This window comes from Populus nigra, chromosome 18 (assembly GCF_951802175.1).
Source record: "Populus nigra chromosome 18, ddPopNigr1.1, whole genome shotgun sequence".
NCBI classification, from domain to species: domain Eukaryota; kingdom Viridiplantae; phylum Streptophyta; class Magnoliopsida; order Malpighiales; family Salicaceae; genus Populus; species Populus nigra.
The window spans coordinates 10209679-10227608 of NC_084869.1; the positions used below are offsets into that span (position 1 = coordinate 10209679).

The 17930-nt window shown below is 34.7% G+C and overlaps 2 protein-coding genes across 7 annotated transcripts; one reads left to right on the forward strand and one right to left on the reverse strand.

Moving 5' to 3' along the window:
- Positions 1 to 643: 643 nt before the first annotated feature.
- On the reverse strand, positions 644 to 11413 carry LOC133678663 (protein MICRORCHIDIA 6-like). 6 transcript variants are annotated; one of them, XM_062101082.1, is made up of 21 exons: positions 10974 to 11413; positions 10307 to 10642; positions 9994 to 10068; positions 9862 to 9896; positions 9610 to 9666; positions 8718 to 8796; positions 8495 to 8584; positions 8339 to 8414; positions 7811 to 7889; positions 7164 to 7298; positions 6325 to 6423; positions 6121 to 6222; positions 5761 to 5907; positions 5127 to 5219; positions 3983 to 4034; positions 3756 to 3867; positions 2894 to 3237; positions 2659 to 2759; positions 2034 to 2110; positions 1438 to 1480; positions 644 to 932 (listed from the first exon to the last, which is right to left on the reverse strand). In XM_062101082.1, the coding sequence occupies exons 2-21, from the start codon at positions 10638 to 10640 to the stop codon at positions 822 to 824; spliced, it is 2241 nt and encodes a 746-aa protein (XP_061957066.1). In that variant the 5' UTR covers positions 10641 to 10642; positions 10974 to 11413; the 3' UTR covers positions 644 to 821. The 6 variants fall into 6 exon arrangements, with proteins under 6 accessions (XP_061957066.1, XP_061957067.1, XP_061957064.1 ...); XM_062101083.1 differs by having other exon boundaries at positions 10955 to 11413; XM_062101080.1 differs by lacking the exon at positions 10974 to 11413 and adding an exon at positions 10819 to 10945.
- A 4072-nt stretch (positions 11414 to 15485) lies between these two features.
- On the forward strand, positions 15486 to 17270 carry LOC133678373 (uncharacterized). The gene is made up of 2 exons (XM_062100659.1): positions 15486 to 15624; positions 15751 to 17270. Exon 2 carries the CDS (start codon positions 15824 to 15826, stop codon positions 16811 to 16813), a length of 990 nt encoding a protein of 329 aa, XP_061956643.1. The 5' UTR covers positions 15486 to 15624; positions 15751 to 15823; the 3' UTR covers positions 16814 to 17270.
- The last annotated feature ends 660 nt before the right edge of the window (positions 17271 to 17930 follow it).

Consider the following 17930-nt stretch of genomic DNA (forward strand, 5'->3'; position numbering starts at 1 on the left):
ACATAAAGTGTAAGGGCTAGCATCTGGCCCACCAATAGCAAACTAGGCATGTGCGGATCTAATTTTTTTTTAGTTTTTTTATTAAAAAAATAAACATGTCTTCCATCTTTAAAATATGTATATATATTTTCTAGTTCTTTAAAAACAATATTGTCATTTTCAACTATTAAACATGCGACCTCTAAGCTACTTGAGGTAAGACATAAAAGTGTAATGGCTAGCATCTGGTCCATCAATAGCAAACTAGGCATGCGTGGGCCTAATTTTATTTTAGTTTTTTTAATTAAAAAAATAAACATGTTTTCCATCTTTTTTTTAAAAAGAAAATGTCTTCTAGTTCCTTAAAAACAATATTGTCATTTTCAACTATTGAACCTGTGAGCTCTAAGTTTGATACACACGCTAACCACCACTTAGGCTAAGACACAATATTAATTCACTATTTATATAATCAATAAAACACCAAGAGTCTAAATTCATTGTGCTGTACGTTAATATTAATTGCAGACACCCAATTTTCTTTTCTTTTTTTTTAATCTTCAGAGATGTAATCACAGGGATAATTTCTAATATTAGATAATAATTTTTACAGCTAATATATTGCAGGTCCATGGCTGGCGTGTAAACATAGATAATCGACTCGTACTGAAGCATAAATCGATTCCTATAAATGCATCAGCGCTGTTGATTCTCAATTAGTATCATCCACACTAAACATGCTGAGAATCCGATACACTGAGCTCCCTCCCTCTTTCCCAGAATATGATACAACAACAAAGGTGTTCTACGATAAGAGGGTTCAAAATAGTACCCAAAAAAATCTACGTACGTACGTGCTCTTCCTCCTTGACCGTGTCTAATGATGTTAATTCAACCATAAGCCGATCATACTCCTGTTGAACATCTCCTAGTTCCCTTCTTAGCTGCCTCACCTGCACCAATATGAACATCATCAGCTTGATATTTGATCAATCATTGAAACTTAACTCGTCATTTCAAATGCAAGAGAGCTTGTCCTCAAGTGTGATTTTGTTACTATTTGCATCTGTTTGGATGCCAAATGGAAATCAACAAAACTTGGTTGCACTTACTGGCAAGAGTTCAGGGTTTCTAGAATTGGCAGAATTCCACCACTTCAAAATAAGATCATTTTCTAGTGTATTGAACTCAAATCCCGTATTGTAGTTATTTAACAAAAATAAATAAGGCCTTTCTAGAATGAAGGAATTAAAAACACAAAGTCCATGATTATACCATTCCACTGATTAATACAGACAGGCAGCATACACACATATATACTGAGATGAGTAGTTATGTGTGTAACATCTCCAATGGACTGCTATACACTTTCAAGCGTGATAAAGATGCTTATTAAATTTCAAAAAGAAGGAAAACATAGAATATGCATGTAATTATTAACCGTGGCGTATAAAATACCTTCAGATCAAGGTCTTCCCTCCTTTTCTCATGTTCCAAGCATCTGAAAAATAAAATAAACACTAGCAAATTTTCACGGATGCCAAGCTTAAAACAATGCAAGTTCCTCCAATTAGGGCCAAATGTTTACAGTCAGTCAATACAGAATTCTCCTGAACTGCATTTTGATGCTGTTCATCAAGTGCCAGTCTAATCTTTTAACTTCATGACACTAGCTATCTCTAATCACAAAAGATCAATATACAGAATCCAATTGATACAGAACAGGGGGAAGAAAGAAGATAAAGGGTTGCAGAACTCCCTATCCTAGAGGAATAAGTTGATTGAGGGAGAATAAAACCTACAAAAAGAGAGCTCCTCTGGAAGGGAGCTGAGGGATATAAAAGAAAACCCTGTAGGAAAGGCTAAGAATTGGCTAGAAAACCCTACAACAGAGGGTTGGACGAGTATTTAAAGAAAATACTTCTCAATTTCAATATGATTTCATCATAATTGATAGAATAGGGTTGCTTGTATGGACACCAAGCAACCCTAGTTTAACTCAACCTATATATTGAACAAAACTGATGTACCGGGAATGTTATGATAATACTTACTTTGCATGAAGTTTCTTGTTTTCTTGAATCAAGTTCACAGTCTCCTTATCCATCAACTGATTCGCAGTACTCAAAGACTACAAAAGATTGCAGGCCAAATTAGCAACAGATTTCTTAGAAAAAACAACATGACAGGAAGCAAACAAATGAATAAATCAGAACAAGAAAATGAACTGCAAAAAGCACAGAGAAATCACCCATTTTGGTCAAGAAATAGAGAGCAAAAGCAAGCTATGTAATGAAAATAATCCCACAGTAAAGAAGCTATCTTTTATGCGTGCATGCGTGCATGCTAAATTATATCAAATTAGAGTTTTTGCAGAAAAGCAACCTGAGAATCACCTCTCTGTGTCTTGAATGCTACTATATTAGAAATTTCTGGTTAGCATACCATACTAACTATTGTTCTCCTACTTTCACCATAGACAATGAATTCAACATCAGAAGTAAGAAGCATGGAAGAGACAGATTTAGGCCTGGACACATATAGTTGTGATAGCAGAAGCATAGACCAAATAAAATTTGTGGGAGATGAATTAAGGTCAAGGCTTTCAAGGGAATTGGGTAATCTGCATGCACTGCTTCACTTCAATAAGATATTCAGATTCATGCTCCTTACTCAGACCTGTATTTCCAAATTGTGAGCATCTGCCCTTGTCCCTGCCTGCCGTTTCATTCTTTCAAATGTGTTTAAATCACCACGGTCCTTCCTCTTTGATGATAGTCCTGTCCCAACAATAGGAATTTTTCCAAAGAAAGCTCCGAGATATGAAAAAATTTATTTTAATCAAGCACATGGGAATAAAAGACAATTATCTAGTATTATTCAAGCACAACTTTTTCATATTGAAAGGGTGTACCTGCAGCAGATGCTGCTTTCACACTAACAGAATGGTGATTTTGATTCAATGTGACAGGTTTTGTTTTGCCACCATTTGGCATACCATGATTCAACGTGACAGGTTTTGTCTTGCCACCATTTGGCATACCATGATTCAACGTGACAGGTTTTGTCTTTCCACCATTTGGCATACCATGATTCAATGTGACAGGTTTTGTCTGGCCACCACTTGGCATACCATGATTCAAAGTGACAGGTTTCATTTTACCACTATTTGGCATGTCAGGGGATGAATCTCGTGGAGGCTCTATTGGTGGAAGCTTTTTCTTGACCTGGTAACCAATCAGTCCACAGTGGTAATCCCTGACAAAAGTCAATAACCAGCATGACTTAAGTCATCGATATATAAGAACATAAATTAGATGCTCACTGTAAGGGGCATTTGTCACTACAAAGAATCATTTCTATTAATCAATTAGCTGCACAGATCCAAAGCAAATAAGGGGCATTTTTCACCACAAGGAATCATTTCAATTTATCAATTAGGTGTACAAATCCCATGCAAATCCATTTAACAACAAATCAAGTAATCAATTTAGAAAAAGGGAAAAAGAATATGGAAGCTTGAGATTGTGCGATAATCTTTTTAGTAACTTTGAACAACCATAGACAGTCTGTGGACACATAGACCAGGCAATTTTTGGAAGTTGCAAAATAGAATTAGAAAAACCAAGTGAAGAGCCTCAGAAACAGCAACATGACAAAAACTTCCAAATTACTCTAAATAAAGGATTCTTTACTCAAAATAGAGAGCAACATGACATAAACTTTCAAATTACTCAAACAAAGATTTCTTTTTGAGTAGAAATTGAAAAGTGTACCAGTACTCCCATGTCATCTCCTTCAATCGACCTTCAAGCTTCTGAAACAGGGAAGTTCTCTCAAAATCTTGTTTGTTATGAGTGGGCTCAACAAAATTTGCTTCCAGAACACCTATGGAAGTAATACTAGATTAGTGTCAAGCATTAATTACAATTCTGAACAAAATTCACCTCAACACCATAGGAAAAGGGCAAAAAACTAGAAAAGATTTTTAGAAGCTTCTCACCAACCACCCCTCTTCCCCTACTGTCTGCATAGCTCACAACAGGCCAAAATGGCTGCATTGCAAGAGAAAGAAGAGACCTCTCAGAAGATTGCCATCATTTTCTTCAGAACAAAACTGAGCAAGATAAAGCTACCACTAAACCTTTTACATTACCAAGGTAAAAGAAATGGTCAAGGCTCCATGCAAACTTTACCGTGAAGGAAAAGAACCACAGCAACACACAATCACATGGCATCTAAACTTCACAAAGAAGGCATCTAAACATTCTATTGAAATAAGGTGGTTTATTTTGGAGATGCATAGAAGGAAGTCAACAAGTAAGATTCTGTGGTCTTGTCCCCATGCTAATTGATATTTAATAAGGTGGTTTATTAAATCTACTTAACAATTATTAAATAGTAGCGAAATTCCTACAAACTACTAAAAGTTTAGAATACTTGAAAATTAATTTCCAAAGTAGTCCTTCCTTACCCTTACTCTTTCCTGGTTCTAGACCTTAGATTTCAGAGCAACGAGGGAGCAAAAGCTCCATGAACTTCTATGACATCAACAATTAACATAACAATTTTGCTTCTGATACCTATCACTTTTCTTCAACAGTGGCAGTAATGATGACAATACGATATAGTCTTCTAAAAATTAAGTTTGGAAAGAATGATAAAGTCAATGTGATTGAAATCTTGTTTAAACTTCACAATGATGGAACCTTCAATGTGCCACTCTTCTAGTTTTTCCTGTACAAAGTCCATTGTTTTAACTCCTTTATCTCAAAGTGATGACCATCTTGTTCCTTCCAAATTTATATTATTATTTAAAGCTGGCTTATAAGTAACCTAGCTATATTTCTTACTTAGTAAATTTTCTAATTGTTTAGTTTTTCTAATTCTATCTGCTTTGGGGCCTATAAATAGCACTCAAGTTATGTTATGATGCGATGGTTATTAAATAAAATAGTCTTCTAGAGAATTTGAATTTGTGTTTTTTTCAGTCATAAAATGGTTGTACATCATAACAGCATTTATAAATACTACACAATGGACTAAAGGGCCAAAACCAAGGAAGAATGCATAATTCCAATGGGTCAATGGTTTGTTCTCATATCTGCCAATGCAAAGGTAAAACCTCCTAGTTAAAAGACACTTGCCAGAATAAGACGGTTCTTGTGGTAGATATTGAAACCATGGGCAGTGACATGTGGAGCTTCTTTTAAAAACCCAATTGTAGTTAAGACTTCAGCCTGCAAAATTAAACCAGGTAGGAACAGGAATTACAATCACTGAAAATCAGAATCATGTGCATTTTACAAAATAAGCATTAGATTAACATGCTAAACTTAGACAAAGAAAGGTAGGAAGACACGAACTACTTTTACAAATGAGTATCGTATTGACGCTCGAAAACTTGGACAATGATGGGCAGTAAGATATGAAAAAAAATGTCGAGAGATATGCAGGAATAATATATTTGTCATGAATCTTAGCAGCACACACTAAGGCACAATAGAATCACACACACACACGCACACATGGTTTTCTGAGATCCCATTTCCCACTAGAAGAGAGAGCAAGGGTGGCACTACCCACCAATATGATACTTGAACCTCCAGCAGTTGACTCATAGTTATAACAGAAACAACAAAAATTGTTGAGAAAACATCGTTTAAATGGCCTGGTAGTTAAAACTAGATGCAATTTGAGAAATGAGACATTCAATCACTCAATATTTTTTTAATGCAATGCAGAGAGTAACTGAACAAGGAGAAAGTTTGCAAGTAATACCTCTTTACATCCACCAGTTTGAGGCCTGTACACAATGAATTCTTGAAATTTGAGATCAAGGACGAGATTACGATGCTCCACAAATTGCCCCCGCAGCACTATTGTGAAAGTTTCTGGTATTTTCAGGTACAGTATGGACAAATAAGCCTGAGGAGCATAAGATATCAGACAGTGAAAATCATTTTCATATATTCCTTAGATGTGATTGCACATGAGCGAGCATGCATGAGTGAGTTATGATGTCTCCACCATGAACTTAGGTGAAGAGGCTTATCACAAAAAAGGAGGCACTGTCTATGAACTATTACCTCAACTGTAAACTTGCATGAAGAGACAGATAAAAATAAAAAAAGAACTTACACGGAGTGAATAATGTAATCGATTGGCAATATGTTGTTCATTGACTGTCCTCCAAGCAGGATTTGCCTGTACTTTTTTTACATCCCCACCAATACGAATATCCTGCAACCATGCCACAACAAAGCAGCTAACTGGGAGTGATCGTAGTATATAATAAAGTTTAGAGGAGAAAACAACTACAAAGAGACAGAAAGAAGTTCCAACCTCGGGATCTGTATCAAAGTCTAGCTCCACATTCCCATCATCACTGAACCACAAATTATAGATAATAACTTTTGTGCCATGCGATCCAATGTCATCAAACTGCAAATCAAATTGGAGTTATTTTAAGAAATGAGCTTGCAAGGGAGAAAGACAGTATCAACAAAGCATTTCCAAATTCTAGCTTTTATCAAGAATCATGGTGTATCTGGAAGTTTTGTACCATTTAGTAGCGTTTTACTTATTATGACTACAAAGAATAATTGAACTTTTTGAAAAGATTTCAAGGTGCACCTTGGTGCTTGTCGTTCTAATACTACTACCATCCAAATCTCATTCCAACAGCTAAACAAAAATTTCAGCTTCCAATTCTAGCAAAATTGTGGCAGAAAATATGTCTGGCCTACTCATAACACCCCCAGCTCGACATTGAACAACCATGAGAATTTTCTCTATTCTATAGCCCTACGTCACATTCTTTCTGAATTTATGTGCAGTATCTATTGAAAATGGAACGATCACTTAAACAAACACTTCAAGATGTATCCGCTTTTGTACCATTTGATTTTTAACCCAACTCTAAAAAGAAGGGAAGGTAATCTTGGGGCAAAAATAACATTTAGATTTTTACATGCCTGTACACATGTACCTCTGTGTTAAATAGCTCAGAAGTTGTATAGGAGTAAAATGAACCATCAGGATATCATTACTAAACTTAAAGAAAGACTATTGTGTAATTAGCTACATCAACTGGTAAAACAAATCTATACACATATGAAGGAGCAACATAAAATGCAATGAATGATGGCAAGTAGAGGAAAAGATATAGGATAGGAATTTACTTGTTTCAGCAGCTCAGCTTCTGTTGAATAGGGAGACCATTGCAACAGCATGGAAAGGTTAGACATAAAGTATTCTTTATCATACCGATGTGCAATTTCCATATTACCAGTAATCGTGTTAAGCTCATAATCCACCTGCATATAGAAACAAGTTCTTAAAATAGACTCCAGAAATACAAGCTTGTAAACAAAAATGGAAAGCAGGGATAAAACATAGAAGCAGCAGTTTGCCACGTCTTGGAAACCAAAAGGTCAACAGCTAAGTCAGCTATATAATAACAGGATTTAAGACCTGTGGTTCACTAGCATCTGCTGAGGTCTGACCCAAGAGCCTAATATTTGGGATCATATAACCTCCTCCCTTTAAATCCCACAATTTTTTTGGGATCTTCTCATTCCTTTGGATGAAAATATCCTTCATGATGTTGCATTATCAAATCAGGATACCATCCAAAAGACTAATAATCAGAACCTCAACTCAAGCTGTTGTGGCATGCGTGTGGTACACTACATATACATGCTATAAAAAGCAACAAAATGCCATCTAAAAAATTGCAATTATTAACTTTCCAAAAAACAATTCCCAAGATAGAAGAAAATCAGAAAGAAATTCAGCTAACATAATTAAGTGGGGAAGTGAAACTCACCATTGGCACCACTATTCTGTCGTGCCCTGTTTGTGTCAAAAATGTATAAGAGAGGAGACCAATGCTTTGTGTCATTACCCTGCTCATTATATAAACTAATAAGAAAACAAGATTGAATGGGTAATTACATATTACACAATATTAGAAAACAAAAGGAGCACGGTTTTTTTTTTTTCTTTTATTTTTCTTTTTGACCTGAGATTGTTCTTTATCTTTTTCTTTTTTGACCTGTTATCTGTTCTTAATGTATGCAGTGAAATCATGCGTAATTTGGCTCACCTATTACTGTCATCTATACAGTTTCACCATCAAAGATAGGGAAGAAACAATTGTGATGGCAGAGGTAAGAAATATGTTGAAGATTAATAAATGAACTAGGAAATCATCGAATGTTTTTGCACGCATATTTGAAAATATATAACTAGCCAGCAGTGGCTATCACTTCACTTGTGCATGGTTTGTATAAGAATTGTAAACATTTAAATTCAGATGAACAAGTCAGTGAAAGTTTTAGAATCATAATCAAACCTATCACCCAAGTGGCAGCTGAAGACAATAACATCTGCCCCAAGTCTCATGGTGCTGGTCTTGAAGCCATTACCATCTGAAAGGACCACAGCTCAAGCAATAAATATGGAAGGAAATAATCATAGAATTCAGTAAAAGCACAGACAAGTTCTTTACATTGTCCAATTGCTGCTTTGGACTTTTTATCAGAAAATCCAAAACTCATGCATCGCCGGATTGCTTCAGGATCCATTCCACCACCATTATCTAGTCATATAGTACCAACATGCAAAGACCAAAATCAGGAAGCATTCAGTTTTTTTTCAAGATAAATATTTCATCAACAAAGACTACAAAACAACTTGACAACAAGTCTTTATGTTTGACAAGATAAACACACCTTGAATTAACAATGCTGGACTTTGATCTCTTGGATTTAAGGTTTTATCTACAATTACAAAAGTGGCCCCGTTTTGGATCTATCAAGTGAAAAAAAAAAGGATATGAAAAGTGAAATTCACAGCTTGAAGATGTCACCATATGATAACAGAAATAAATGGTAAAGAGATTCTAACACATAAGAGTGACCATGGCATACATTTGATAGCAATAGACAAAAGAAAGGCTATTAGTGAAATAAAAGCTGATTTGCCTTAGGATTACCACTTAACAGACCCACATGCGTTTTTCCAAAGAAGAAAGCACATAGGAGCACAGGTATCAAGACTTGTGCAGTCATAACATCATCCAAAATGTTTCAAGAACCAAGCATCACATTGAATCAGAAAATGGACAAAGTCAATAGGTAAACTACATTGTTATCGTGATATCATTCACATGTATAGGTTTAATTAATGAATTAAAAATAAAATCCATACACATCCACCTACTAAAAGTGGAATTATTTAGCCTATGAACATACAATGAGATTAAATTAATATGTGGCCTTTTCCTTTTAAATTAGTAGTTTTAAGTAAATTATTTTAGAAAAAATTATGATTGATGTGATAAGATTTTCATAAACTTTAGATTCAGCTTGCTACGGTTGAGAAATGGTAAAAGTTCTATAAATAGTGGTTTAAGCATTCAAATGTCTACTGAGAAGTTATTCACTTTTCTTATTGCTTATTTTTGGGAATGCACACGTGCACATGCACATACATGTGTGTGTGTTAAAGCAGGCAGTAATCTCTTGTCACATTTTGGAAAAATCATTAGAAATGAAAAATTGTACAACCTGCTATTAATATCAACCAAAAAAAAAATTACGACCTCCAGGTTCAGCAGATCACCTGGACAGGTGTCCCAACCAGTTCCCTGATATGCACATCTTGTCTGGGTTTCAGACACTGCTCTGTCCAGTCAAGAGAACATCTAAGCAAGAACGTACAAGTGTGACGACATGACATGTATAGGCTTATAGGCCCACTAACAATGATCTCAAAAACACCACACCACATTATTTTGTACTTTCAACAATAGACTACATGACAATCAAACTTGTATAAGCCAGTTAAAAAAGAAAAAGAAAACTGGCTACTTACCTCATCAACTGCATTGTCAATCAGTTCTGCTATGGCTGCAAACAAGAAAAGGTCGTTAGATGCAAACTCTACTCTTAAATTTATCATCACCAAAGTACAGGTGGAATAGAATACTGTATTAGCTGGACATACCACCAAAAGCCCACTTATGAGAAGTGGCATTTGAATGAAGAAACATGGGGTGGACATGGAGATAACTCTTGCCATCTGTTATACCATAAAGAAAATTAAAAGGAGCAACTTGGAGAATGGCTTATCGAGTACAAACACACACTGAAAAGAGATACTTCCGCGAATGGCAAAAGATTCTATAATCCAAGTTATAAGACAAAACAAGGAGTAAAGCAACACCACAACATATATGATAGATTGCACAACAAGGTAGAGATTTTCAATAATAAGTGACAGTCATGAAATTAAGATGAAAGAATTGATAGCTGCATACTTTGAAGTGTGGTCTCGGAATTGAGCCCGTCATCATAATTCCCAGCTTTCCAAAATTGACGACAAAGTGGTGCTGGACATATTGTAGATGCAAAAGAAATGCCACTGTCATCCACTGGAGGCTGCCCATGCTCCAATACAATTGAATTACTCTGGCCAGTACTTAAGGCATTCAAGCTTCTAGTTTCTTCAGATTCTTGTCTTTTAGATTGAGTGCCAGACTTCCGAACCTCTGCTTGTTGGGCCTTACGGCGGTTTTCCTCTTGCACTCCTTCCCCGACATATCCTTTCTCCAACTTAATAGCTTTCAAATCAACCTTTTCCAAGCCCACCATCACTACAAAGTGAACAATGCTTCATCTCAAACAAATAAATAAATAATTGAGCAGATTATGCTACTACGGAAAACACTCAGAACAAAGAAAGTTGAAAACATGATGCAACAGCATAATCAGAATAATATGAACATGGGAAGACATCAAGTAACGCCAATATCTACGGAGAAAATCTTACTAAGCCCAAGACTGCAATTCAACTAGTAGTAGTCTAGTGAGTGTTGGGAGATGAATTTTCACAATATAACAAGTTCCTTTGACAATAACTTCTTTGATGTCAACAAATTGAGACAAGGAAGAGGATAGAGATAGACCAAAAATGAGGGTTCTCACAGCAAGTTCCTTTTTCTCCCTTTGTAGATCTACTCGTTCTTTTTCTGCTGAAACCAGATTTGGCGACTCCCCTGAGGGTTCTCGCTTCCTTCCCTTCTCATCTTCCCCCCCACCTTTTCAGGTTGGGTTTCAGCTTAAGAATGTAGATTTCTGTGTCGGCTGCGCTGCGGAGGTGGTTGTCGGATGGTGGCGAGAGTGGCAGTTAGTTGGTTGCAGGTGGTCCGGAATGTTTTCGGGTCTGTTTCGATGTTTGCTGTTAGTGAATGGAAATGGAAGGATGGTTTGGTTTGATGTTAACCAAACTGCAAATTTGGTTTATAAATTTTATAATTTTTCTATTGAAGTGTTTGATTAAAGATTTTCCAAACTCTTACAGGAGAAAAAAGAAAGTAGAGCTCCACAAACTCCTCTCCTGAGACCCTTCTGTAGAAATGAAAGTTGAAACTCCATTATTATGTATTTATATCGTAATTAAGTTTTGTTCAAAAAAGGAAAGGACTTGAAGGACCAAAATGAATTCATACACTCAGATATCCTTTTTATAATCTAATGATAGAAAAAGTCCAGCATATTATTTTTGTAATTTAATTATTGCATTTTTTTAATTTTAATCTCTTAATTTAATTATTTTTTGAATTTATATGTTTAAATTTTAATATTAAAAGGTGGAGTGATGACTTGCAGCTGAAGTCATTCAATCATTGTTAATATGTTTAGAAGTGTAGTTGTGATTACTTTTCAAAATGCTTTTCACTCGGAAATGCATCAAAATAATATTTTTTTTATTTTTTAATAATTATTTTTTATATCAAAGCATCAAAATGATTTAAAAAGTACAAAAAAATAATAATTAAAAAAAACATAAAATAAAATTTAATTTTTTTCAAAAATATTTTTAAAAAACAAAAACAAACAGATTTACCCGTAATAGGTGACTCAAGTGCTAATTTGTTATTAGGCTAAAAAGTAATTTGGTGATATTTGTGATAACTCATTTTTATTTCCCTGTGTTTTGGAATATATTTTTAAACAATACAAAAGTTTCAAAAATATGCATTTTCAACCTAATTTAACTAATTTTTTATCATTTTATTTGTCGTATTCATGCTAACGATTTCTTGAAACTCAAAAATTCAAAAGAATAAAAAAATAAAGAAGGGAAAATCAATAACTAAGAATAAAAAAAGCTTTAGTGGACATAATAATAATCAAGTAAGAATTAAAGGACAAAAAAAATATAGAATAAAGATATTCTCAGATGGTGTAGAATATTCCTAGAATAAGAAATAAAAATATTATTAGATAAAACTATAAATAAAGGAGATATCTTTTTAGAAAAGAAAAGTGACATGTGGTTAAGATTTTTAAAGATTTTCTAGAAAGTAAGTTGAATCATCAAGAACACCCTTAACATCAAAATAAAGTTTAACTTTGAGCTTTATAGGAGTATCAAATATGACAAAATCTTTGAACTTGGGCAAGATCAATAAGATCTTGAACATATTTATATTGATCGACAAAAACACTAGATTTAAAATGAGAGATCTCAAGCCCTAGAAAATATATCAATGGATCAAGATCCTTCCTATAGAAATATTGGTGTAAAGTTATCTTCAAATAGTGAATTTAGATTTTAATTAAAATGCCATTAACATTAACCAAAAAAAATATTATTATTAAAGTGGTTCGATGAAAAAATATTTAAATTTATCAAACCATACACATAGGCCTTGTTTGTATCCATATAGAGATTTTCTTAATTAACAAGCATGTTTGGAGCTAGCACGAGGATATACGTGTTTGGTAAAAATTATAATTGAAGTTTATATCCAGTAAAAAACATATATAAAATGTTTGGTAGTTATATGATTGCGGTTGCTTTTCAAAGTGTTTTTTACTTGAAAATACATTAAAATAATGTATTTTATTTTTTAAAAAATTATTTTTGATATCAGCGCATCAAAATGATCTAAAAACATTAAAAAATATTAATTTGAAGTAAAGAAAATAATTAAAAGTTTTTAAATATTTTCAAAAGCGCTTTTAAAACACTAAAACAAACAATGTTTTACGAAACTCAGTTACAAAAGCATGTAAAAACTGCTTCACAAAAACTATGTTTCAAACTCAATTTTTTAGTGGGTCCCGCAATATAAAATACAGTTTTTATGATTACCAAACACTTTGCTGTATTTTTTTCACTGCAAACACAAAAATATTGCAAAACAAACGCAGCCTTAATGTGTTTAACATAAAAGAAACATGATGTAAGATCCTAAATATTTTGATTTCAGCAAGAGCTTCTAGTCTTTCATCCTTAGTCTTTATATATATATATAGCCAATTTCTCAAACCTGAAATTACGGAAAAAACAAACCTCTTGATCTCAAATTCTTATCACTGAACTACTATCTAGATGGATCATCCTTATTCTCTAATAGAGGTGGTGTCTTACTACATATTTAAAAGAATTGAGGATGTGGAAAATGCATTAAAAGACATAGAAAGAAGAGGGAGAATATACAAATCAATCTAGAGGACATGTCTGATAAAAGAATGATGAATAAGAACTAGAATTAGGGATGAAGAGGGTTCCTCCATGGAAGAGCAATCAATCATATAATATCATTGTTAATTAACAAATTTAGGTTTAAAAATCTGGGAAATGGCCTTAAGTGATTCAAATAAAGATAGAATATAATAGGATATAAAAAGAAGGAAAAATCGAAGCAGAATGATGTTGTTAGGATTTATCATGAAACTTTCCCACTAAGGAAATTGCATCTATAAAGACATTATCATATTCAAAATATGCACATGTATAAAGCCAGAATAGTAGTCTTGAACAGTTTATCATCCTCTGCATATATATTCTTGAAGATCATGTTCATGTTGAAATCCTCTCGCATCATCTTTTAAATGATAAACCGTTTTTAGGTAGTTTCACATGTCAAAAGCATTGATAACGTTGTAGATTCAGTGTTATATGTGATTCAACTTCTCCCAAGTCCCAACTGATAAATTGAGCATTATTTGAAATTCATCAAACTTGATCATCGAGATTCACGAACACAGAGAAAAGTGAGTTCTTGGCAAGAGATAATTGTTCACAAACACAGAGAGACTGAATAATTCTCTAAACAATCTGCAAGCCTCATCGTGAACAGAAAAGAGCAATTTAGACTGAGAGATGACTAGCTACGAGCAACAATCAATATTGCAAAAATACTAAAACAAAAATTCTAAATCCTCCCAGGCTCTGATGCCATAATAACTTGAAAGAAAAGAACATGGATGTTCTTTCTGCCAAGCTGTTGTTTGCTGTGTGCACAAGTCCTTATTTATAGTTATACAAAAGTCAGTCAAATCCCTTAATTGACTAACCAATCTCTTAGCTTATGCTAGCGTTGATGATAAAAATTCTATGCTATTTTTTTGGTCGCAACTTGATTTCCTTTTCTACACGGGTTAAATAAAAAGCTATTGCTAATGCTACTGCTGAATTATAATGGGTTCAATTTCTTGTCATGATCCTGGTGATTCGGGTATAATTCCTCATTTTCTTTGATTGCATAACTCAGAAGCAAATCCAATCTTTCATGCTTGCATGGAGCATATGGATATTGATTCCCACTTCATCCATGACATGGTAGCTCGTAAAGATCGATCTTGAAGTTCAATTTATTGCCTCCAATGATTAATTGCAGATATATTCACCAAGCCTCTTTTCTCGCCATGGTTTATGCTTCTATCATCCAAGTTGAATGTGGCACATTCAACTTACATGGGTGTATTGAAGCAATCTAATCTAACATAGTCATAGGCCAATTATCTGTTATATTATTTTATTGTATTTATTATATTGTACAAATACCATTAAAGTAAGCTAGACATATGCTTGTATAAGAGACATGTTTACTTTGTTCTTTTTAATTTTCTTTTCCATCTCTGTCAAACTGCAAATACTAGGCTTGCTGGCTCGTGAAGACTGCAAAACCTCTCTGTCCTAAGACCCAAAATGGCAACCATAGATTTCACAGACCTTTTCAGCTGTCCCTAGATTCCTCTCCTACACCAAGAAACTAAGAAAGTGCTGAAACTTGACCACCCACAAATCAAACTATATTAATTTTTTTATCAAATGATAAAAAAAATCCTGTAAGACCCACATTGGAAAGCCAACTTCTTGATGATTCAATTTTTTAAAGTTTTGACTGGTCATATCTTTTACTCCTATCTCATGTGCTGTCATGCTTCCAAGGATTCTACCTACGTACGTAGAAATCTATACTCCCAATCTGGTGATAATGGCCTTCTCTTCTTTTAACCATGCATGGGAATGCGTATTTTAAGTGTGTGTGTGTGTGTGTAGAATAAGCAAAAACACCTTGGATTCATTAAAGTTGTCTTGCTAAAAAGAAAAGAAGAAGAAAAAAAAAGAAAAAGTCATGAAAACAAAGGAAACAAAACAAGTTTATAAAATACAAAATCCAGGTAAGAGAAGTTAAAGCATAATTGAATGATTGAATATAAAAGGGGTGTTCTCCTTCACTCACTTTCACAGTTCACTATGTATTTCTTTATTTCCATTAATGCTGCCAAGAAAACCTCTGGCACTATCTGTGACTTCATACAATACATCCTGTAACCAGTAAGATCTCTCTCTCTCTCTCTCTCTCTCTCTCTCTCTCTCTCTCTAATTATGCAAGCAAGATCAGTTTTTATCCAGCTCATGACTCGTTCTCATCTTGTTGTCGTACTTCTATTTGTTGTTCAGTTCTGCTCTATACTAGGCTAAACTACCAAGTATTTCCATTGAATTAATAGAGCAAATCTTGAAGTTAAGTACAATGCTAGACCATCCAATTGGGATCCCTGCTTGCTTTACATCCAGTGACAAGGTAACTGATGATCCTGCCACAGTAACCAGGTCAGGGCAGAGTGTTTTCGTGTCTGTTTATCGTACAAAGATTGCTGATCAGTGTCGTTTGATTACAATAAGATGGTGCAAGAATCTGTTGCTCCATGGTCTATCAGTATCGGTTGAAGGTCCTGAGGGAGAGAGCCACTACACCTGCAAAGTGGAGCTGAAGCCTTGGTATATTTGGAGGAAACAAGGCTCCAAACGGTTTGTAGTGGAGGGTAAAGCTGTGGATATCTTCTGGGACCTCAAGACTGCAAGATTCAATGGTGAAACTGAGCCTAATTCTGAGTACTATGTTGCTGTTGTTTGCGATGAAGAGGTTGTGCTTCTTCTTGGTGATCTAAAGAAAGATGCTTATAGGAAAACTGGGTGCAGGCCTGGTCTTATTGATCCCATTTTGGTTTCAAGAAAGGAGCACATATTTGGCAAGAAGAAGTTCGCTACAAGAATCAAGTTCCATGAGAAAGGTATGTTTCATGAGATCTCAATCGAGTGCAGGAATATATGTAATTACAGTGGCAATGCTAGTAATGGGAATTCTATTAACCGGGATGAACCAGAAATGGACATAAGGATCGATGGAGACTTGGTCATTCATGTGAAGCATCTCCAATGGAAATTTAGAGGTAACGAGTATATTAACCTTCATAAACTAAGAGTAGAAGTATATTGGGATGTCCATGACTGGCTATTTAGTCCTGGTTTAAGGCATGCTTTGTTTATTTTTAAGCCAATAATGTCATGCACATCTCTATCATCACTATCGACGTCATCTTCATCACCACCGTTATCTTCATCGACATTGACACCACTATCCTCTCAGACAGGACCTGGTTCTGGTTCACTAGAGAGGCTTGATGGAGGTGGTGGGTCATTTGATTTTTGCTTGTTTCTCTATGCTTGGAAAGCTGAATGACAGGGATATACAGAAGCACCAACGTTATATCATATTCATAACACCCAAGAGAATAAGGTTGTAAAAAGGAAAGGAAAAATGCGGTGTTCATGGGATGGGCCAGCAGCATGAGGTAGTGAGGATACAGATTGGGTTAAGACAGTGACAGATGATTTGGTTGAGAAAGGAAATGGGGTCCAATACTGAGGTTGGGAGTTAGCTACAGCTGGGGTTGAGCAAGTGGGCATAATTGGACAAGACAGATAGCATCACATAACATGGCCAATATTAATTTTTCACATCTAGAGGCATCTGCCTGTCTATCTTCTCAAAATCATCTCTTCCTCTCTCTCTCTCTCTCTCTCACTTGATCTGGTCTTGAAAAACGAGCAGTTTGCTTTCAGATTATAGTACCAATGGTGTATGCTTCCTTAATTTTATATATAGAGAAAAAATATAACATGTTTTCAGTAGGCTACTGAATGTCTGTATCAGGCAAAACAAGGCAAATGCGTGTGATGATGAGCATAGGGGAGGATTTAGCGGGCTATGGATGATGATGAAGAGACACATGCACGTTTCTATGCATATACATGACATTTTCACTTGATTTGCTCTCTTCTCTTTTGCCTTCTCATATTCACTCTCCCATTTATTCTTATACGAACGCGTAGGTTTTTCTGTTCATAATCTTTCCGGGAAACTAAGATCCGGCCCTGATACCTTGACTAGTATTCTTTCAATGGAAACTAGAGATAAACTGGCCTGGTGAATTGAAAAATAAAACCTTTTCAAGGTGCCAATTCTATTAGAATACACATGTATACATCAGATTACGTAAAAGCGTATTCGAAGATACAAGGTAAATGCGTTTTAATCCCATATATATATATATATATATATATATATATATATATATATATATTGCTCGGACTCAGATTCATATCTGACATGATCAGTGCATCCAAGGTAAGAATTTTAACCTGTGGCAAGGCTTCCAAATTGATACAAGTTTTCCTGTTAGTTCCAGTTTATTTGTGATTGAAGTCATTGAGAGTGGTGATCAAGTGGGCATAATATTCTAGGAAGTCAGGGGTTTTTGGCTGTTTTGAAGTCTCAAAAAATTAAAAATTAAAAA

Excerpts from the sequence above, each read along its gene's own strand:
- LOC133678663 (XM_062101080.1), bottom strand. Across the intron at positions 4,035-5,126 it reads ACAAGAACCGTCTTATTCTG|CCATTTTGGCCTGTTGTGAG; the intron begins GCAAGTGTCTTT and ends CTTGCAATGCAG. Across the intron at positions 3,868-3,982 it reads TAGGGGAAGAGGGGTGGTTG|GTGTTCTGGAAGCAAATTTT; the intron begins GTGAGAAGCTTC and ends TTACTTCCATAG.
- LOC133678373 (XM_062100659.1), top strand. The coding sequence starts at position 15,824 with ATGCTAGACCATCCAATTGGGATCCCTGCTTGCTTTACATCCAGTGAC.